A 21,926-nucleotide genomic window follows, 5' to 3' on the forward strand; every position below is an offset into this window, starting at 1 on the left:
ATACTATTGTGCAAGGTTTTATCTTTATTCTGATCACGTGGTTATTACAGCCCTCAAAGCCTTCAGACATCATATATCTTGTATGCACAGACTGAGTTTAGTGTATAAAGATAAGGATGTAATTACAAGGGAGTTTCTGAGCCTTGCTTAGTCAAAACCCACTAGGGCAGGAGCAGCTTTACTTGCTAAAAGGCTGAAGATCACAGCCCAGAAAAATGCACGGTCCAACCATGCAAAATTTTTACATGGGTTTTACGTTAATATTTTTCTCACTTGAAAGCATTTGTTTTTCAAAGCATTCACCAGGAGAAGGGATACATTCATATCTGCACTGTCCAATACATGCTCTTTTCCAAACTTACCAGAGCTTTAATGACTGAGGTGTTGTTAACACATGGAAACGTTTACAAATGTGCAAACCAAGTCCTTGTGTCATTTCACAAAAACCATTCCTCTCCCCCTGTTCCCTATATGTGCTAGCAGCTGGCCATTCATTACACTTACAGGGGAAGCTGATGTTTCACTCAATCATCTCTTCTACCAAGTACTTTATTTTTCAGTATTTTTACCTCCTCTGAACAAGCCAAGGACTTCATACAGAAGATCACACCTGTGGCACCAGTGGTTTCCTTTGGAGGTAGCCTTCAGGTAGATGGGTATCTTTGCACTTGAAATTAGCTGAAATTCTGTGCAGAAATTTCCATTTGAAGAAAAATACTTTTATTTATTGCTTAAAGCCTAAATTTGCAATTACAGAAATTATTGTGCCCCACCTTGAATTGAGGTTTTACAGGTAAATGCTACAGTACCTAGGATATACATGATACAAGCAAATAACCACCAAAAATAAACACAGAACACTATGTGATTACAGTGGCTCCCAGACATAAGGCTGTATAGTACAACAGGTTTGTGTATAAAGAGGTAGTGGAAGTCAGCTAAGTAAATGTTGAATCCTTGCACATGAAAAGACATGTTTATTGCAAATTATACACAGTCATCCTCTGGGAAGCTGAAGTATTTTTTGAGGATCTGGCCAGAAGCTTCAAGGTAGGTGCAAGAAGACACCCATTAGCTTCAATCACCTAAACCTCCAAGCCCTGACATCCTTTCACATTTTCAGCATCTGTAAATTGTACCAAACTATAAATTTTAAAACTAATCTTTAAACATGTCACCTAAAGTTGTTACTAATTTCTTCTGCTCCTCATTCTAAAGCTGTATTGCACGTTTTCTGGCTAATGGTTGGAAGGGGTTACTCTTGTTTAAGTTTCTTAATCCTTTCTCTATTAATAGATGTTTCTAAACAAATGTTATCTGACCTTCTCTTTCACAACAGTGTAAACTCAGCTGTTCAGGAACATGCCTCTTGGTGCCTAGAAGTATTTTATTAAGATATGATTGAAAAGCAAGACTTAAGGGTAGAAATAGCTTTGGAAAACATCCTTTGCAAATGGCTAGAAATAGCTTTGCAAAACTATAAATGCATAAGGAATGACTTGGATTTGTAATTAAATTATTGCAATGGGATTTACAATTAAGGTATCACAACAGGGGGCTGTCAAAACAGAGAAACACATGCAAGGATACATACAAGCTGATCCTGCACTTTACAAGAAACAAATTTCTTCCAAGAGAATATGTATTGCAAAAGATTTCTTCTGCCTACAGTTTACATCTTCCTAGTTATTACAGATGAAATAAATCTTAAGAAAAATAAATTATTCCTCAATTTCTCTGGGAATTTTTTACTGGGAAAGGCAAAATCTCAGTCAAATTTACCAGGAAGTCAAGACAGGTGCATTAATTTTCTGCATCAAAATCCAACTAATTTAGGAGCAAAGTTTTTACTAAAGCAAGAACTGGTCTGCAAATGCTAAGTTCTGTTTTATGGAGAAGCACACCTGCCAAAGAAAAGTATGCTCTGAGTTGGGTTGTGGCGAATAAAGAAAACGAAAGGATGGTCAGCATTGAAATCCTCTTCAATAGCCATGCAGAAGTTAGCAATGCCAGCAGTGGCAGCTGCAGCTTCCGTGCCTTCCTCATTCACATCCACAAAAGCTTTGTGGACAACTTTAGAGAGAAAGAGGTCACGAGCCCCCGACATTGCTGACAAGTCAGCCTTGTCACTGTCAAACACATCCAACAAGCCCATAGCAGCTAAATCTGATTTAAGGTCATAGCTTTCTTCTAGCTTGAACTTTGGCAAGTGCACATGAACATCAGTGGAATACAGTTTCTCTGGACTTGTCCATTCCTGGAGCTTCTCTAAGGTAAGCTGCTTCTCCAGCTAGAATTAGAAAGACATCATTACATATAATCAGTGTAGAAATATTTTGTTTCCTATAACATTTACAAGGATTTGTAGAGAAATAGACAACTACAAAGCAACTACACAAAAATGTCCTTACCTATATTATTTGATAGCTCCATATAGATCAAATGCTATTAAAATTAATAGCAGTCAGTGCAGTTTTTACTTTACAAAACAATGCAGACATTTTCTTCTTGCTGCAGTGCCGAAGGAAAAATATATGCATTGATAGCAACTAAGACTGGTTATTGTTACTGTTTAATGTAACTAAATGGAATTACATAATTCAAACCAAGTAACAAAAATAATCAACAGAGAGCTCAAAGAAGCTGGTGTGTTCCTGGTCATTTGATGAAAAACACTCTCACTACTTCAAGGCTAAGAAACTATAAACTTTCAAAGCTAATGAAACAGAAGTTCTGCATTAAAAACAAACAAACAAACAAAAACCAAAAAAACACACAAAAACCCCACAAGCAAAGCAAGTTAATTATCATAGTCAACTTTGTTTTCACAGTCTCCCTCATGCTTCAGTTCAGCAAACCAAGGGACATAAGAACACAAGGTCCAAAAGCAGAACACTTCTCTTCCTGATACAGCACGCACATATATACTTGACTGTGGTGCTAAAAGAGCACTGTCTAAAACTATGCTTGAAAGATACAGGGCTCTGAGAATAGGAAAGGCATTTTAGGGCTTTAGTTTTGAATGGCCATTAAATAAATGAATCATTAAATAACTGCACTAGCTTAGACAGGTCACCTGCTGTAGTCCAGTGGAGTCATCTTCACTGTCATCAGGTAACAGGATGAGCATACTAAGTTCTCTTCCATCATAAGGCAGCTCTAGAACACGGAGCTTCTCTTCAGGAAAATACCCAAACTCAAATTTCTTTTTTTGATACATCATCTTCACTGTCTTTCTTTCATTCTGGATAGATAAAAAGTATCAAAAGTAAAAGCTAATAAAATACTAATTTAAAGAACTGATAAGAAACAAGGAAGTTGCTAATCTCATTCTTGCAAAAAATCTCTTCCTCCATGCTATCAGGTGATTATTAAACCATCTTGGTCAGACTCCTGACTTACTGTGTAATAAGTTTCTTCTGAAGACACAATAAATTTTTATTGCATTTCTTTTTTTTTTTTTTGCAAAAAATATCTTCAAGTTGCTGTACCTCTATATTGTTCTAGCCCCAAAAATGATGTTAATAGTCAACAACGATCAACTGTTCAACAGAAAGCAGGTGACTTCATACAGTACCTCGTAAAGCTGTTAACATGAACAGGTAGAACAAAAAATGGGGCTTAATAAAAATGTACAAACATGCTAATACTGTTTACCTTGCATCGCAAACAGGCACAGTTCATAACCTCTGAAACTGCTAGCTGGCAAACTCTGATAGGCACAGGCAGGGTCTTAATCTACACATGAGAGTTTCCTCTGATACTTTTCACGGAATCAGCATTATTGACGCTGGAAAAGACCCCAGAGGTAATCAAGTCCCACCTATGACCTAACACTACCACATCAGCCAGACCATGGCACTAGGTGCCACATCAGCCTCCAGGGATGGTGACTCCACCACTTCCCTGGGCCATCTGTTTCAATGTCTGACCACCCTCTCAATGAGAAAATGCTTCCTGATATCCAACCTGAACCTCCCCTGGGGCAGCTTCAGGCTGTGCCCTCTCGTCCTGTCACTCACTGCCTGGGAAAAGAGACCAACCCCTACCTGGCTACAACCTCCCTTCAGGGAGTTGTAGAGAGTGATAAGGTCCCCCCTGAGTCTCCTCTTCTCCAGGCTAAATGACCCCAGCTCCCTCAGCCTCCACTTATAAGAGTTTCCCCCTAGTCCCTTCACAGCCTCATTGCTCTCCTCTGGACCCACTCCATCACCTCAATGTTATAGAATCAGCTGGGTTGGAAGGGACCTCAGAGATCATCGAGTCCAACCCTTGAACCACCATTGCAGTTGCTAGACCATGGCACTGAGTGCCACATCCAGTCTCTTTTTAAATATCTCCAGGGACAGAGAATCCACTACTTCCCTGGGCAGCCCATTCCAATGTCTGATCACCCTCTCAGTAAAGAAATTCTTTCTAATATCCAACCTAAACCTCCCCTGGCACAACTTGAGACCGTGCCCTCTTGTCTTGCTGAGAGTTGCCTGGGAAAAGAGACCAACCCCTACCTGGCTACACCCTCCTTTCAGGGAGTTGTAGAGAGTGATGAGGTCTCCTCTGAGCCTCCTCTTCTCCAGGCTGAACAGCCCCAGCTCCCTCAGCCTCTCTTCGTAGGATCTGTGCTGGAGTCCCTTCACCAACCTGGTTGCCCTCCTTTGGACCTGCTCCAGGACCTCAATCTCCTTCCTGAACTGAGGGGCCCAGAACTGGACACAGTACTCGAGGTGTGCCCTCACCAGTGCTGAGTACAGGGGGAGAATTCCATCTCTATTGGCCACACTATTCCTGATACGGGATGCCATTGGCCTTCTTGGCTACCTGGGCACACTGCTGGCTCACGTTCAACTGGTTGTCAACCAGTACTCCCAGGTCCTCTCTGCCACTCCTCCCCCAGCCTGTAGCACTGCATGAGGTTATTGTGGCCAAAGTGTAGGACCCTGCACTTGGTCTTGTTGAACTTCATTCCACTGGCCCATCAACCCAGTCATCCAGGTCCCTCTGCAGTGTCTTCCTACACTCCACAGATCAATAGTCCTCCCAAGTTTGGTGTCATTTAATAAGGATTGACTCAACACCCTCATCCAGGTCGTCAATAAAGATGTTGAATAGGACTGGGCTCTGCACTGATCCCTGGGGGACATCCCTGGTCACTGGACACCAACCAAATGGATGCAGCACCATTCACCACCACTCCCTGGGCCCAGTCATCCAACCAGTATTTATCCCAGCAAAGGGTACACTGGTCCAAGCCACAGATGGCCAATTTTTCCAGGAGGATGCTGTGGGAGATTTCCTCCAGTAAGTGAGAGAACAAATAGGTTGCTGAATACAGAGAAATACTATAACCTTGGTGTGAACTGGAAACAATCCTGCAGGACTTCATGGTTATTATTTTATCTGTAAGCAAAGCTTCCCTTTAGAACCTCTATTATCTGATCTCTTTATTAGATTCATACTACTAAGATGTATCTGTATTACCTTATTTAACCGAAATGGCATGTCAGTGGTGTTGGCTTCTTCAAATTTCTCTGCCCAGTTCCCTTTGAAGTAAATAGCATTCACCAGTACGAGCCTGGTCATGTTATTAACTGAGGCTTCAGACAGCAGATTAGGGATTTTACCTTCAGGAAAGTCACAACAAAATCTTGTAAGAAGCTGATGGTGTATAAAACCTATATGAAGAAACTGATGCCCTAGAACCACTACAGGTACAAAACATTAGTCCATTCCTATAATGAATTGTGTTAAAGTATGTCTTTCTACATCACCATACTTTTCAGTAGTACACACTACTACAATTTTGATATAATTTGATGAAAATATATTATATTTAGCTTAAACTCATACCATACTTATCTTACAAGAACTAGAAATCACTCACTTTTAGGATTTATGGATTTAGAAACACATATATAGTATGGACCATTACTGTCCAAAACAAATTCTTCAACTCATGAGTATAAATCTCTGTTTAGATATCTCTCCTGTGCTCATCAGCCTGAACACAAAAAACAGAAGCCTCAGGACTTACAAAACTGCTTAGATGTCATGCTTAGTTATTTTCTGGGTCTGTCGACACATCAAGTGAATATCCCAGGGCAAAATTAAACTGTTCTAAAGGTGGCAGAAAAAGCCCATGCCTGCTCCCAGAATTTGAAAGACTACCAGTTACTTCATTAACCAAAGTACTTTACCTTCAGTTTTCTCCTCTACCCACTGGTTAATTTCTTTCCTGGCTTCATCACAAGCCTGAAGAAAATCAACTGTAGCCAAATCTGCTCCATATAATTTCTGAACATTAGTCAGGAAATCCTAGAATTTAGAATTATAAGAATAGCTTTCATTGCATGCAGGTTAGAAAACATCTCTTCCTGATGTAGATAGGGTGCATATCAAACAGATTATCACCTGCCCTGAGGTGGGGTTCTAACAGGGCACAGCCTGGAGGGTTTCAGGGGTTGAGGATTTTTTTTCCCCTCTTTCAGAGTAAGCCTCATCTGCCAAGTATACAGCCGATACTACAGGTGATGCAGTATTTATTTGCCATTCTCCTGGAAAAGGCTAACACACAGCTAGGATAAAACAAAACTCTTTGAAAGAGGTGGAGAGAAAGAAAAATAGCAACCTAAGTACACACAAGGGTATAATTCACTGGTGAAGAAACATGTTGTTTAGACATGTTGAGCAGCCTCTTCCAAATAAGTACAACGTTTTCAAAGATATTTAAATAATGTGGTACTGGACCACGGAAAATCCTAAAAAGCTGAATGCAACAGACAGAGCTGGTTGCATCCTACATGCAAAAGTTGGTTGCAACAGACAGATTTATCAGATTTATCTGATTGCATTTTAAAGAGCTGATTGCAACAGCGTGGGATGTTATGGCAGTTACTGTAAATCATGAAGCCAGACAAATGATATTTTTCTTTTGAGCTGAAAAGTGTAAGAATTGAACAAGCAATGAAAATCCTTTGTTGTGTAACATCCTTTAGGTGGGATGCACAGATGCCTGCAGACAGGGAACAGTTTTGTGTGTGCAACACACAGCGTGCAACACTTTTGCTGTCTGCCCAGTAACATTTAGAAATACGCCTAGAACTATTTCCACTTCATAAATATTCAAAGAGCTGCATTTGCCCACCAAGTTCCACCACACCATCACAATCTCACCAGCATACCGGCAAAAAGCTGTAGGACTTCTCTCCAAAAAGCCGGTTGGCAAGTCGTAAGAGATAGGAAGTATTGCTCCTGTTTATATCCATAGTCAGAGTCTGAAGCCTTGAATGAATATCTTCAACTTCATCAAAATGAAGTGTCTGAAGTAACAGAAGAGAGAAAGCTGCTGCTAATACTGCCTTGCAAGAACATACAGTACATCCTGAGGGTCAGCCTGATACAGCAGTGAGTAGGTTGAAGAAAGAGAAAAGAAGAGGATGTAAGGTCTTAGCTCAGACTTCCCGAAACTTCAAAGAATGAATGAAACTCTTTCTTGGTGCTGTGCTACCTGTGTCAACCACTTGTTTTAAGCTCCTCGTTTATACCTATCTACAGAAGAAGTTGTTGATCATATCCCTGAGTCCTGCCTGTGTGACACCTGCATGCCTCCCCTCCTTGGACCACCGGCCATAAGGAATCTTTTCCCAGAGCGCAAATGAAAAGAGAGATGATGACAAACAGACACTTAAGCTTTCTGAGTTTCCCCTGTGGTGCAGGGGAACCTGGGGTTTTGCTTTTTGGAACATACAATCAGAACTAGCACAGGTGAGGTCTTAAGAAAACTTAGAATAATTATCTTTTACAGCTTTATCAGAATATAACTGCTCATATAAATATTAAAACAAACAAACAAACAAACAAAAAAACCAACAAAACCCCCCCCAAAAAGTGTACCACCTTAAAAAGCAAACTTATCATTGTAGTTTCTCTTTCACCTTAAAAAGCAAACTTATCATTGTAGTTTCTCTTTACCAGTAGCTACCTCCCCAGAGGCAGACTGGCTAGCCAAAGCTTACAGATACAACAGCAAGATCTGCCAGACCTCATAGGTTCTCTGATAGGAAGCACTAGACCAAAGCAGGGTCAAACTTAAGACATGTTCTTCTCAGTAAGGAAGACTGCTGTGGAACAGTCACTGGGTTCAAAGGAAAGCCCTCATTTTTTCCTCACTGGGATTTTCATCAGGCCTTGCTTGCATCAATCTATGCTGTGTTGCACATATGAGTAAGTGAGCAATAAATCGCTGAGTTAGTTTAGATTAGGATTACGATAATGGAAGCAATTTTCTATATGACAGCAAAAAGCCTTTGGTGGTTATCAATCACTGCCTCCCTAACTAGCTGTGTTTTCATAAGTAAAGCACTATGGTATGGGAGCATACATTATTGAAGCCAAGTGGGCTGAAACACATTATTTTCCCAATGTTCCTTTTGCATGATTTCTAATGTCAGAAGTTTATCCTAGGTGGGGCTGTCAGTTTGATTACGTAGTATATATGATCAAAGTTTCTTTGTACAAGTAGTGAGCAGATCATTTTATTAGCTTATTCAGTAAGCAGAGCACCACTCAGCAATAAAATACTGTTCCTCCTGAAGTCCAGAGTACAAAGGTGAAATTATTCAACAGCAAGTACAGGATGGTGACTGCAATGAGAAATCACACACCCTCTTGCACTTGCCTAACAAAGGTGGAAAATGATAGTGACAAAGCCCCTTCTGTGCAGGAGGCCTCAAGGAAAAAATGGCACACTCTTACATACACCATTTCTGCAATTTATAGTGAGATTTCTTAAACTATCATGCCTAAACTAAGGCTACTGGAAGAATGGGCTTAGCTCCTCTGAGCTATTTAAGTGTCTAAGATACTGGTACTTTGCTAGCACCATGCATTACCCTAGTTGTTATAATATAAACATATAATATAAATATATAATATAATATAAATATAAAACTAAGTATTATTGTTGTGTTTCTTACAAAATACACAGTATTATTTGTAAGAAGCATACCATTCATAACCTTGTATTACAAAGCAGCTCTTTGCCAAAATGTCTCAAGGGAATTTACTGATGGAAACTCCAGTCAATTTAAGTGGAAACTGGTCAATTAATTACATTTGTTTCCTGCTTCAAGAACCAACAAGTGAAGTTAGGTGAGAAACAAAGTCATAGGAAATAAGGAAAGAGGGTTCTTGAAAAGGGCAGCCAGGAGGTAAAAACAGAATGGAACACGAGGAAGACTCAAGGAGCACAATAAAAATATGACCCTCCTTTCATTTTCCTTCCTCTAAAACATTTACATTTAATGTGCATAAAATGTAAAACAAAAGAGAATGGTTTGGTTTGTTTTACTAACCTTCACCATCTGGGTCTCTGTATTACCTCTGGCCCCTAAAAGGACCATGGCCAGAGCAGCAGAGACACTGACAGGAGAGAAAAAAATGTTTCCTGCTGGGTTGGTCTCATGAAACCTTTGGAAGAGATCAAGTGCAAACCTGCTGTTTGCATTACAGAGGTTCTTCATGGCTGTACCTAAAATATAAAACAGTCAGTAAGGACACCAGGAGATGGTCTTCAAAAATGTAACCTAACCTTATGTGACTCACAGAGTAGTAAATAATCTGGTTGCAACTGGGTACAGAAATTATAAGAATTCCATTGTCAGTCTGTCTTCATTAAAAAAAAAATTAAACAAAAAAAACAAAAAAACCAGTCACATTGAAAAAGTGTGTTTTTTTCCATAGACATTGTATATTCCAACCTTTCATTTCACACTAACTTTAAAGACATTATTTTAAAGAAATCCTTGCCTTCTGCCCTGATATGGGAAGTATGCATGCTGGCAGGACTACAAGTTAAAGTCTTTCTATCTCACAGACCCAGCACACACTAGAGAGCTCACTTATGCAGCTTCCCTCCCCCTACGCCAACTCTTCTACACAAATCCTGCACAGAAAACATCCACAGCTCAAGCAGATAGAGACACCTTTCTGCAGGTTGCCTGTCTTCACAACTCAAACTGTACAACAAAAAAATTTTAAGCCCTGCCAAAGGCTTCAGTATGGGCTTACATCCTGCACTGTAAAGCACCAACCTGCTCTGCTGAGAACAAGTGACCTACCTGCACGCTGCATCCACGTCCAAACGCACCTGAGACCCGAGAGGGCTGAGCAGTCCTCACGGGGTTTGTGAGCTGCAGGTGACGGTACCGGCTATGGAAGGCAGAACAGACAAAGCTCCAGGGCTGGCACTGCACAGTGCAAGCAGTGATTCATTCTGGTGAGATGCTCCCGAAAACCCCTTGCAGAAGGGTTGGGTGAAAGGTGTGAGGGGTGGGTCTGGTGCTACAACCTATGCAAAAGCTAGTGGGTTGATGCTGTAAAACTTTCCTGCCCGCTCACCTCAGAATCCTGCCCCTTTTTGACTGCTTACAGTGGGACGCTTGGGTTTGGCTATTTCCAGCCTGTTTTCTGAAGCAGTTCCCTTTCAGATACAGGCAGCTGTGCATCTACCCCCAGCAACAGAGGCAGCAGCCCAGTTACAAGACTGCAAGCTACTGTCACAAGTACTGTCCGCACCCAACTAAATGGAAGATTTAGCACCAGAATTTTGGTACAGGGATTACAACATAACACCATTTGTTTCCACTGCCTGATGGATAAACGCTCTACAGCTTCACAAGGTTTTTTTTATCTAGCGCTATAATAAATAAATAAATAAGTAAGCAAACACAAACCCTAACGCACTTTCACTTTCGTTTCATTAAACCACCACTGTTGCAGGCTTCCTCCACTGAAAACTGAGGACTCCCAGCCCACACCCTAAGGCTGCTCGACAGAAGCCCGACGAACCGCGCAGATCCAGCGGCCGCGGAGGAGGGAAGGAAAATCTTCCGCTTTTCGTCCCGCTGTCACCCAATTCCTAAATAAAACACCCAGACAAGGGGTCCCCAGACTTCCTCCTGCCCCATGGAGTTTCAACACAGCCAAGAGCCGCTGATCTGCCTACCTGACCGAGTCGGCGCGGAGAGGTGCTGGGGAGCCGCCGGGCGGGGCGAGGCGAGGGGCGGGCAGCGGGGAAGGGAGCCCGCAACCGGGTCCGCACGGGAGTCGTGGAGAAGGCTTCGATTTCCCGACGAAGGGAAGGAGGTGGAGGCCTCGGGAGCGAGGTTAAAAACAGACCCTTCCCTCACCAGAGAGAGAGGATTTTAAGGAAGGAGGAGCTTGGAGGGGGAATGATGTTGTCCAGTGGCTGGAGGTCACCGGGGGCACCCACGCTAACACACCTCTGCCCTCCCACCCAGCTGCACTATATGCACTCAACACGTAGCTCACACTTCTCTTTATTATTTTTAAAGAAAAAAAGAACAACGGAGGATTTCACCTTTGGTTTAACCCCATGGTTTTTATCCACCCACCCTCCATCTGGAGGCCCAGAACACTCCCCCCACATCCTGCCCCTTCTAGCTTTAGGGTTCAGAACCAGCCCTTCAGCTGCAGTTCAAAGCAAATAAATTGTTAGGTGGGTCTCACCTCCCCCCCTCTAGGTGATGCTTTTATTGTCTTCAGGTGAGTGAGTGTGCACTGCATGAAGCACAGGGCAATCCAGCACCAGCTGTGCACACAACAACAGGTAAACCTTGGAGTCCTACCCAGAGAAAAAAACCAAACAAACCAAAACTAAACAAACACTTGGCTTCCAAACCCTTTGCTGCAAGTCCTTGCATGGCCAGCCCCCAAACTTCCCTCCAGCCCCAGTAAGCACCTCCAGTTTTCATTGTTCAGAAAAGCCAATCTTTAACAATGTATTATGAACAAGCTGCACACAAACTGACTGTACTCTAATCAAGGAATAGTCTTCTTCATTCTACACATAAAAGCCATGCATAATTTATGGTTGAAAACAAGAGGAAGTCTTAGAGCATTTAGAATTCTTTTATTATTTCAGGTAAAGAAGCAGCAAACCAAGTCACTTTATTTGGATAGCTACTCAGCTATGTCTTTGGTATTAACCACACCACTTCAGAAGCTATCAATCGGAAAAATACATAATAGAAAAAAATAAAAGCTTTATTTTCATTTAAATATTGCATAGGCACCATATGCTTTCTCATTACACCCCTTGTTAAAGGACTAATAAACTAGATGACAGGTAACAAACCCAGGTGTCCTGTGGTGAAAAAAAGAATCATCACCACTCGAATACCCTCTAAGGTCACTGGTACTAAGCCATACTTTCATTACCAATATTGTCCAAGTGATTGTGCAGTTATCCAAGAAAGCCTGTCCACTTAGGACGCTTAGCAAGACTTGGAACAGGCTGCCAAATACTCCTACCAGCTCTCAGGAATGTATTAAGGCATTAAATGGATGAGTCAGGGGAAAAAGACAAAGGTAGGTTGCGGGGAAAAGGAACAGGGGGAAGGAGACTAAAGATGTGCTCCAGCCTCATAAGGAAAGAGTTAACTTCTTCCTTTCCAGTGAGATGTAATCCAATCTGCTTCTTGGTGGCTACAAAAAGAGAAGTCCAATAATATTCCTTGTGTTAGCGAGAAGTTTGAGGCTTCTGCACTGGAGGCACACAGGGCAAGAGTGTTGCTGTAAACAGCAGTTGCTGCCTATGTCCAAGTGGCTGTGTTATTTTATTCAAGCCCTGGATGAAGACCACAGAAGTGGACTCAGGCACAGTTAAGAGAGACAGTGCAAAAAGAGTAGCCCTATTCTAAAGAAAATCAATGTTGCTACGTTGGCAGCTCTACTGCCAAACATCTCCTCTTCAGGGAGAGCAGTACCTGCCACAGAACACAATGCTGGAAGTTTTGTTGTGCCGGATGAAGAAGAGGAAGGGATGATCAGCAGTGAACTCTGGAACAAACATTGCACAGCTCAACATCATCACTGCTGCTGTGGCAGCTGCTGCTTCAGTGCCTTCTTCATTGACTTCCACAAAGGACTTGTGAACTACTTCAGAGAGCCACAGCTCATTGCCAGCTGACATTCCTGAGAAGTCAGCCTTCTGAGAGTCAAAAGCATCAGGCATTCCCATGCTGCTCAGGAGGGGTTTCAAATCATAGTTTTCTTCTAGTTTAAATCTGGGTAAAGACACCTTCACCTCTGTAAGGTCCATCATTTCAGGATTGATCCAATCCATCAGCTTGTCATACGTCAGTTCTCTTTGCAGCTAAAGACAAAAATCCAGTTAGAGAATGAGAATGAGAATAGTGTGTAAAATTTATTTACACAACCAAAAGTAGTGAGTGCTGTGGTTTCTTACATGGTGCAGAACAGGCATCTTTTTTTCCCAGGTTGAGAAAAGTTAAGCCAAAATTGCATGTTATGCTTCTGATTAGAGACTACAGCCCCAGTTGAGATCAATACTGTGTGCTTTTTGGTAGACAGTGTAAGGACCAGTCCCTTCCATAGAAAGTCTACTTCTATAAAGCCTGCTACATTGGGATGTTTTGCATTTTTACAAATGAGAAGTTAAGACACAGAAGAACAGATTACAAATGCCCAAGGGAACTGAACCCAGCTCGTCTGTGTCTTAACCAAGGGTTCCTCCTTCAGTTTCACAGGCTGAAGAAAACCTCTTCTCACTATGCCCTGTGCAGTCAGTGTGACAAAGCCTATCAATAGAATACCTTGTCCAGAGCACACAAAAAGTATTTCCTATCTCCACAACAGAAGAGATGCTACACTTCCCTGTCAGTCTGTTTCCAGGTGATGGGCCAATCTGCCAGCTGCTCAGAACGGAAAATCTTTGGGACAAGATATAGGACTTCATAAGAGCTCTCCCAAATCCCCTCTCACCATATATGATGCCCACCATATTGTGCTTTCACCACAATCACAGCTGCTGCCAAGGAAAGTCAGGTTTTCCTTCAGAGCCTCAGGCTAAGGAGGCAGCACACAGCTTGACCAGCAGGGATACAAGGCATACCAACCATTCTGGGGGCAGAGAGGTGGTTGCTTAACTGGTGGTTGAGCAGCAATGACAAAAACTTTGGAACTGAACCACAGCTTGATGCAGTCCCAAACTCTCTTCCCTGGAAGCATACAAACTGTCCTTACATTTAGCTCAACAACTTACACTTTCCAAGCCCGTGGAATCATCCTGGATTGCATCAGGGAGCAAGATGATCATGCTGAGTTCATTACCAACATAAGGGAGCTCAAGGATTTTTGTCTGGAAGTCCCCAATATAGGTCATGTTGAATTTATCCTTCTTGAACATCATCTGCACAGGTTTGGTCTCTTTCTAAAAATAAGATGTCAACAGTTAGTACTGAGCTAGGATGCTGGTCTCAAAATACAAAGCAGATACCCAGTTACTGAGGGCTTTTTAGAATTTGACTACAGAGAACCAAACATACAACAGATCACTGCTCCACCACAGTCTTTTAGAAAGCGAGAGTTAAGAAGTAAGGACCCCAGAGGTTTAATTTTTAATTACTTAGTGGAAATCTCTGAAGTTTCCTTAAGGTAAGGAGGCAAGGGCACAAATATCCTCACTTAAGAACTACTGACAAGCACAAAACAGAGCTGGTAAGAAGCAGCTGCGGTCCCTGCTTTAAATTAATACAACATGTAAGTATTTTTCATTTTCAATCCACATGGCTCCAAGTGCTATAACAAAGACAAATTCAAGTTTTTTATCTTTTCTAAAATGCCACGAAAGTTGGAGAATTATTTTCAGTTCTTACAAGTCACAAAGAAAGTGTTCATACTAAAAGGAGAGGGTATAAGATATTTCATGGAACCTACCCAACATCACTTCACTTGAATGATACTTTTTTCTTCAGAGTTAAATGTATTCACTTCAGAGTACAACTGTATCATCAGCATTTTACTATTTCTTACCTTGTTGATTTTAAAAGGCCTTTCTGTTGTTCTCTCTTTGTCAAAGTGGTTTTCCCACTTGCCCTTGAAATAGATGGCATTCACCAACACAAGTCTGGTCAGAGAATTGATAATCCCCTCCACCAACAGATTCTGAATTTTACCTTTAAGAGAAACAGGGAAAAAACAGTACCAAACCAAGCAATTTTTAACAGTTTGACATGCATCAAATTATTATCTAATATAATGTCTACTCCGTAATTAATACACAATAGATAAGTAATTAGGTAACAAGCAGAGCAGAACAAGAAATCAATGTTTGAATTCTTTGTTTTTTAATTAACGATATTATAATTTTGTCCAAACCCTGGCTCCCATTAAGTACAAAAGAGAATTCTGCAAAGCACTCACCTTCAGTTCTTTCCTCTACCCAGCCATTGATTTGTTTTCTGGAATCCTCTGGAGCATTGATGAAGTCAGTCTGTTCTAGTCCGGCCTGGTAGATCTTCTGACTCGACTCTATAAATGACTAAGATGGACATCCCAAACAGCTTTTCAGACACACTTGTTACTCTCATTCACCCACAGATAAATCTCTAATGCACCAGGAAAATCCACCTGCTTTCTTCCCCCACCTTCATACTGAGCTAATTAAGTTTTGCCTGACCCATTCCCATCAGGTTTTAAACTGCCTATTTATATTACGAATTGTATGGTAAGTCAAAGGGCTTGCTTAGTATGCTAGAAAGTTCTAGCATACATTCTAAGAGTAATGACATGGTTATTTTGGGTTGTTGGGTTTTTTTTTCTTCAATGATAACATACATTTTTGTAATCTTCATTCCATATGAATTTCATTCTTAAACTTTCCAGACCAATAGAAAACTTTATATTCAAACGGGAACTGGTTTTTCTTAGATAGACAAATATATTACTGGACCATGGAAGCCTGAAGGTTTAGTCTGATGGATTTAATAGTGCTTAGCCTGTGATCTGAATGTACAACTGGTGCAATCTAAAAGGAGCTTCTCCAGAAAATTCAAACAGGCTTTGCCATAATCTATCACATTGGTGATAGGTAGGTATCAGCCTACACCATTTGGAAAGTAAAGCCCAAAGCCTGCCTTTGGCTTCAAAAGGAAATAGCCAACAAGTACATTTTGCTAAAAATTTAAGCGTTACTTACAGAAAGAAACTCAAATGTCTTTTCTCCATAAAGGCGGTTAGCAGTCCTCAGTATATATTGGGTATTTTGAGCATTAATTTCAGAGAGAAGTGATGGATACTCATTGTGAGCATCTTCAGCTTTCTTCAGAGAAAGCACCTGGAGAAAGAAACATCCTCAGCAGGGGCCATGCCTTCCATAAACACTTCCTTCAGCTCCATTTTGGGTTTTTTAGTGACTTAGTTCAACAGCTGTGACTTCAAACCAAACAAGTTTTTATCACACCTCTGAGCTGAAGCTTGTCATGCAACCCAACTACAGTGCACTCAGCCAAATGTTGTACAAACCCTACATTAGGGTACAGAAGAGTCAGCAGCATTGAGTTTCCTTCATTAAAGCCAAGCATTAGAGGATCACAGAACAGCTGATGCTGGGAAGGAGCTCTGGAGACTGCCTGGTACAATCCCCCTGCTCAAGCATAGACATTTACAGCTTGTAATCCAGGACTAGGTCTACATGGATTCTTTAGTATCTCCAAATATGACAGTAATAGAATATAGCTTCAGAGAAACTTTTATGGATTTCAGTGGAAAAATACATGTGCTCCTCTTTCACTTTGCAACAAAGAGGAAAACAATAATAAAATCACTGCTTCTGCATTTAGTATTGTAAACTGCACACGTAAAAGATATGCCAGATAGCATTTGCCACCTGAGCAAGTTTTAAAAATTAAACCGAGGTGCAGCTACCACTTTGACGTGTAAAGAGGTTGCTTTGGTTTGTTTTGTTTTTTTCTCTTGGCCTGGTTACATTTTCAGAACATGTACAGCCTTTTGGATGAAGTCCACAGAAAACATAATATTTTATGTAGCTAGGGATTCATCAAACCTACAAAAAAACCTAGGTACCTCTTCATGACATAATGGAAAAAGATTTCAGTCTCAAAAAAAACCCCCAAAACAATACAATTTGTTGTTGATAAGGTCCTAATGTAAACACACCAGGTTTCCTTAGACATACCTTTGCTATCTGGGCTTTGGTGTTACCTTTTGAACCCAGCAAAATCATGGACAAAGCAGAAGAAATACTAAAGGGAGAAAAGAATACATTCTGCTTGCTTTTGTTCTCACACAGCTTTCTTAAAAGGTCGAGTGCAAAAGTGGTATTTGCTGCACAGACACTATCCATGGTTTAGAGCCTGCAAGATAAAACACAAAACAAGAACAGACAGATTTAAATAAAAACTGACACATTATTGCTGCTTTTTATATTTCCAAGCATGAACTATGTCACAAGTGTCATAATTAGGTTTGAAAATTATCAGCTCACTGGAAAACTCATATCAAAATAAGTACCTTAAATCCCACACTAGGCCCTTGAGTTATTTTAGGGATTTATTGTGTGCTTTCTATAGCAATCTCAAACTTGTAACAGACAGCAATTCTCACCAGTATCACTCGACTCTTCACTAGGTAAATAATTCTGCATCTTTTTCATATCAGAATACGGGATATTATTTTTTTAGAACTTCTTAAACAAAGTCTCTTTTGACGTCAAAATTTTTTGCCTTTACAGGAAAACAAAAGAAAAAAACTTAGGCAGCAGATTTATAAAGTCTTACCTTCTCTAAGTCTATATATCCTCAGGATAACCTTCAGCTTAGCTGTAATAAATAATAGGATGTTAACTACGGAGAAGTATCACCAGACATCAGAAGATACCAGTTGTTAGGAAAGGTTTCTGAGCTTTAGTCTTAAGGCAGTGCCTAATTTTTATACAGTGCTACACAATACAAAACCAACACCCATTTCGTATCGCTAACCCACTATCAAACAAATAGGCGGAAAAACCAAGTTTCTGCATGCATGATTTTCCGCCTAAAAAAATTTCTTAGGACAGGGAGGAGCCGCAAAAATATGACACTCTCCCCTGCTAAGGGTTTGGCATTCACCAAGGCGAAAGCTGAGAAAAAGAGCTAAGAGACCCTGTCCCGGCCCCGCACTGGGCTTGGCACCGTGGGACATGTCGGAACTCAGCATTTCTCCTGTGCCCCGTCACCATACGCACAGCTCCCGACACACTGCTGATGCTCCAGCTGACAAGAAGCAGAAATCACGTCACGATAAAAAGGAAAATAAGAATAAAACCCGCGCCATTCTTAAAAAAAATAAACTGAAAAGTCGCACACATAAGGAAAACCCACAAACGCACGCTTTCTGTAGAAAACGACACTGTCAGCATAACAGAGCCACATCCCCGCACTCACCCAGCCGGGTCCTGTCCTACCGGGGCCCTTCCCTTTCCCCGGAAGCATCACCGCATTGCTGGCCTGACGGACAGGGCGGGAGCTCGGCCCCTCCTCAGCCGTGCTAGGAAGGGATGAAAGTGCCGTATCACTTAGGGGCTGGGGGACAGAGATCCTCCTGGCTGGCTGGTGTGAATGGCAATCAGGACTGCAAGGCATTGTGCACTCCCTGCTGCTGGGGCTGGATCTCTGAGGTGGGAGAGAGACATAGGAGGAGCTGTGCTTCAGGCCTTGGGATACGTGGTCTGCTGGAGAAAGGATTGCAGCAGGAGTTTCAGGTTTTGGTGTTTGCATTTGGGCTGACAAGTGCCTCCTGCTCTGCAGGGTAAGGAGTCACTGACTAGGGTGAGCAGAACCTGCCAAAGAAGAGGATGGTTTGTGATCTGTGGTGTTTGATGAAGAAGAGGAAAGGGTGGTCAGCTTTAAAAGTCATTGTTGGTACTTTTGACCTCAGCATCAGGACACCTGTGGCAGCAGCTGCCTCAGTACCTTCTTCATTGACCTCCACAAAAGCTTTGTGAATAATTCTTGAGATGAAAAGCTTCTACTTAGCTGACATCCCAGTGAAATCAGCCTGAACAGGGTCAAAAGCATTTTGTATCCCCATGCTGCTCAAAGAGGATTGCAGGTCATAACTCTCCTCCAGCTTCCACTTGGGCAGGTACAGTTGCACTTCAGCTTTCATCATGCTGTCTGATTCGGTCCATTCAGCCAATTTCTCATAAGTCATCTCTCTTTCAACCTGCAATGAGTGAGATCAGGCTGTCAGTGACTTACACTCTTTCCTTAAAGTTGGTCAGGTAACGGCCTGAAGTGTTAGAGTAGTTAATTTAATTTCTTTTCTGGTGTGAAGAGTTTTTTGCAATGTGTAATTCGTACTGGTATCAATAGCCACTTGCTGTGTGTGTATATGGATGACTTTTCTCTTACTAGTGGTAAATAAGTGGAATGCATGGGACCTCAGTTAAAAATAAAAAGATGTTTTCCTTAACCTGTTCAGAATCTGAAACTAATGCTGTCTTGGTCACGAGTGGCTGCTCATACCTGCTGGATGAGGGTATTCCACACCTAGTTTGTGAAACCTCATCAAATACCAGGTGCAAATCCAGACTGCAAATGACATAAAAATGCATTCATACAGTCCTCCAAGGATAACTGTTGGACATGGAGATTCAAGTTTTGTCTTTGCTTTCATTGTACCATTCTGTCAATAGAAAAGAGAACACCAAATAGGCTGAGAGTGGGCATACTTTTTAGGTGTATACTAAGTAAAACACGATGTTTTCAATGGTATCATATACCCTGAATCCTAAACTGAGAAATTGTGGTTCATGGAACTCTACAATGATTCTGAAGCTCATTCTTCCTCACTCAGTTCACCTCATAGTATGTATTATACAACAGTAGGTCAGTTTTACCAGCTCCAGACCAGTAGTGTTATCACTGATGTCATCTGGTAGGACAATGAACATGCTGAGGTCATTTTCTACATATGGCAGTTCAATGATTTTGCATTTCATGGTTGTTTCATGAAGTATCAGAAATGTATCTCTCGGAATCATCATCTGTAGTGGTGCAGTCTTGGTCTCTGAAGAAAAGTCGGACAAGGTGTTACTTGATTTCTTTAAATGCATAATAAAGATTACTCAGTTCATTGATAAGATATCTCAGCAGGATTTTCATACTCAGTACCCTTTCCAATACTGGTTGTCTACTTTGCCTCTAAATGATATTTTCTGGGACCTGCTTGCCTTTTCCTCTTCCCCAAACTGTAAAGGACAAGATTACTAAATGAAATTGGGTTATTCAATAGTCTTTTGAACTTCCATGCTATATTATGTTTACAGAGTTTACATCTGCTACCTTTGCAGGTATTCTGCAGGTATTTGCAGGTATATCTGCTACCTTTGCAGGTATTTGTAGGATTTCTCCTTTGAGGAGACATCAGAAGCTGTCTCCATGTCAAAGCCAGTTCCATCCAGCTCCAAGACAGACCCACCCCTGCCCAAAGCTGAGCCTCTGCAAAGAGTTAGTGTGCAGTTATGGGGGAAGGAAGGGGAGGAGGTGGTCCAGGAGCTGGAGCAGAGATTCCTGTGGTGAAGACCATGATGGTGCAGTCCTCCACCCTGCAGCAGCCTGTGAAGATCTGCATGCTGGAACACATGGATGTGTCCTGCAGGATGCCCCAGCCCATGGATGTGCCCACGCTAGAGCATGCTTCTGGCAGGACTGGTGGCTCTCTGAAGAGGAGCCCACTCAGGAGCAGGTTTACAGGCAGGGGTTTTGATCCCACAAGGAACCACCACTATAGCAATCCATTCCTGAAGGACTGCTCTCCATGGTGAGTAGCACCCTGGAGCAGTTCTTGAAGAACTGCAGCCCAAGGGAAGGAACCACATTTGATGTGAGAAGGACCGTGTCCCATAGGTTGGACCCCACACCGGAACAGAGGAAGAGTGTGTGGAGGAAGGAGCTGCAAAGACAGAATTGACCACAACCCCCATTCCTTGTTCCCCTGCTCTGCTATGGGTGAGTTGGGAGTGAAGCTGAGCCTGGGAAGAAGGGAGGAATGGAGTGATGCTGTTTTATATTTGGTAATATTTCTCATTATCCTACTCTAATTGGCAGTAAACTAAATTAATTTCCATGAGTTGAGTCGGTTTTGCCTGTATTGGGAATTCGTAAATTATCTCCCTGTACTTCTCTCAATCTATAATCATTTTGTTATCTTTTTCTCCTCATCTTGCTGAGAAAGGAGCATGATGGAGTGGCTTGGTGGGCATCTGCCAGCCACTGCCATGTACCAGGTCAGATCCTAATGCTGCATATGCAGTGTAGCAGGTTTTGGATTCACAATCATGCCATTGATGCAATCACTTCATATTGGCTGGTGTACAAATGTGTTTGTGATTATAATCTCTGTCAATCAAGATTTATGCTTCCACTGACAACTGATCTGTATGAATAACCTTGTATTACAAAGCAGCTCTTTGCCAAAATGTCTCAAGGGAATTTACTGATGGAAACTCCGGTCAGTGTAAGTGGAAACTGGTCAATCAATTACATTTGTTTCCTGCTTCAAGAACCAACAAGTGAAGTTAGGTGAGAAACAAGGTCATAGGAAATACGGAAAGAGGGTTCTCGAAAAGGGCAGCCAGGAGGCAAGAACAGAACAGGAGGAAGACTCAAGGAGCACAATAAAAATATGACCCTCCTTTCATTTTCCTTCCTCTAAAACACAACAATTTTTAATGTGCATAAAATGTAAAACAAAAGAGAATGGTTTGGTTTGTTTTACTAACCTTCACCATCTGGGCCTCTGTATTACCTCTGGCCCCTAAAAGGACCATGGCCAGAGCAGCAGAGACACTGACAGGAGAGAAGAAAATGTTTCCTGTAGGGTTGGTCTCATGAAACCTTTGGAAGAGATCAAGTGCGAACCTGCTGTTTGCATTACAGAGGTTCTCCATGGCTGTACCTAAAATATAAAGCAGTCAGTAAGGACAACAGGAAATATTTTTCAAAAACCTAACCTAACCTTATGTGACTCACCAGATAATCTGGTTGCAACTGGGTACAGAAACAATAAGAATTCCATTGTCACTCTGTCTTCAATTAAAAAAA

General features: G+C 41.7%; 3 protein-coding genes across 9 annotated transcripts; all 3 read right to left on the reverse strand.

The window, feature by feature from the left end:
* Nucleotides 1–787: 787 nt before the first annotated feature.
* LOC103527406 (leukocyte elastase inhibitor) lies at nt 788–21,776 on the reverse strand. 6 transcript variants are annotated; one of them, XM_030446414.1, is made up of 8 exons: nt 11,003–11,256; nt 10,116–10,294; nt 9,351–9,465; nt 7,179–7,316; nt 6,195–6,312; nt 5,479–5,621; nt 3,077–3,244; nt 788–2,290 (listed from the first exon to the last, which is right to left on the reverse strand). In XM_030446414.1, the coding sequence occupies exons 3-8, from the start codon at nt 9,396–9,398 to the stop codon at nt 1,889–1,891; spliced, it is 1,017 nt and encodes a 338-aa protein (XP_030302274.1). In that variant the 5' UTR covers nt 9,399–9,465; nt 10,116–10,294; nt 11,003–11,256; the 3' UTR covers nt 788–1,888. The 6 variants fall into 6 exon arrangements, with proteins under 6 accessions (XP_030302274.1, XP_030302272.1, XP_030302275.1 ...); XM_030446412.1 differs by having other exon boundaries at nt 9,351–9,526; XM_030446415.1 differs by lacking the exon at nt 10,116–10,294.
* On the reverse strand, nt 11,913–18,403 carry LOC103527433 (serpin B6). Of its 2 annotated transcripts, none has more exons than XM_008492623.2 (8): nt 18,264–18,403; nt 17,619–17,660; nt 17,018–17,195; nt 16,019–16,156; nt 15,244–15,361; nt 14,854–14,996; nt 14,084–14,251; nt 11,913–13,174 (listed from the first exon to the last, which is right to left on the reverse strand). In XM_008492623.2, the coding sequence occupies exons 3-8, from the start codon at nt 17,183–17,185 to the stop codon at nt 12,770–12,772; spliced, it is 1,140 nt and encodes a 379-aa protein (XP_008490845.2). In that variant the 5' UTR covers nt 17,186–17,195; nt 17,619–17,660; nt 18,264–18,403; the 3' UTR covers nt 11,913–12,769. The 2 variants fall into 2 exon arrangements, with proteins under 2 accessions (XP_008490845.2, XP_030302278.1); XM_030446418.1 differs by having other exon boundaries at nt 18,209–18,290.
* On the reverse strand, nt 18,402–19,936 carry LOC115597864 (leukocyte elastase inhibitor-like). The gene is given in 2 exon segments (XM_030445316.1): nt 18,402–19,044; nt 19,721–19,936. Coding segments are annotated over 2 exon segments (618 nt in total). The 3' UTR covers nt 18,402–18,642.
* Nucleotides 21,777–21,926: the final 150 nt, after the last annotated feature.

The sequence above is a fragment of the Calypte anna genome, chromosome 2 (assembly GCF_003957555.1).
Source record: "Calypte anna isolate BGI_N300 chromosome 2, bCalAnn1_v1.p, whole genome shotgun sequence".
NCBI lineage: Eukaryota > Metazoa > Chordata > Aves > Apodiformes > Trochilidae > Calypte > Calypte anna.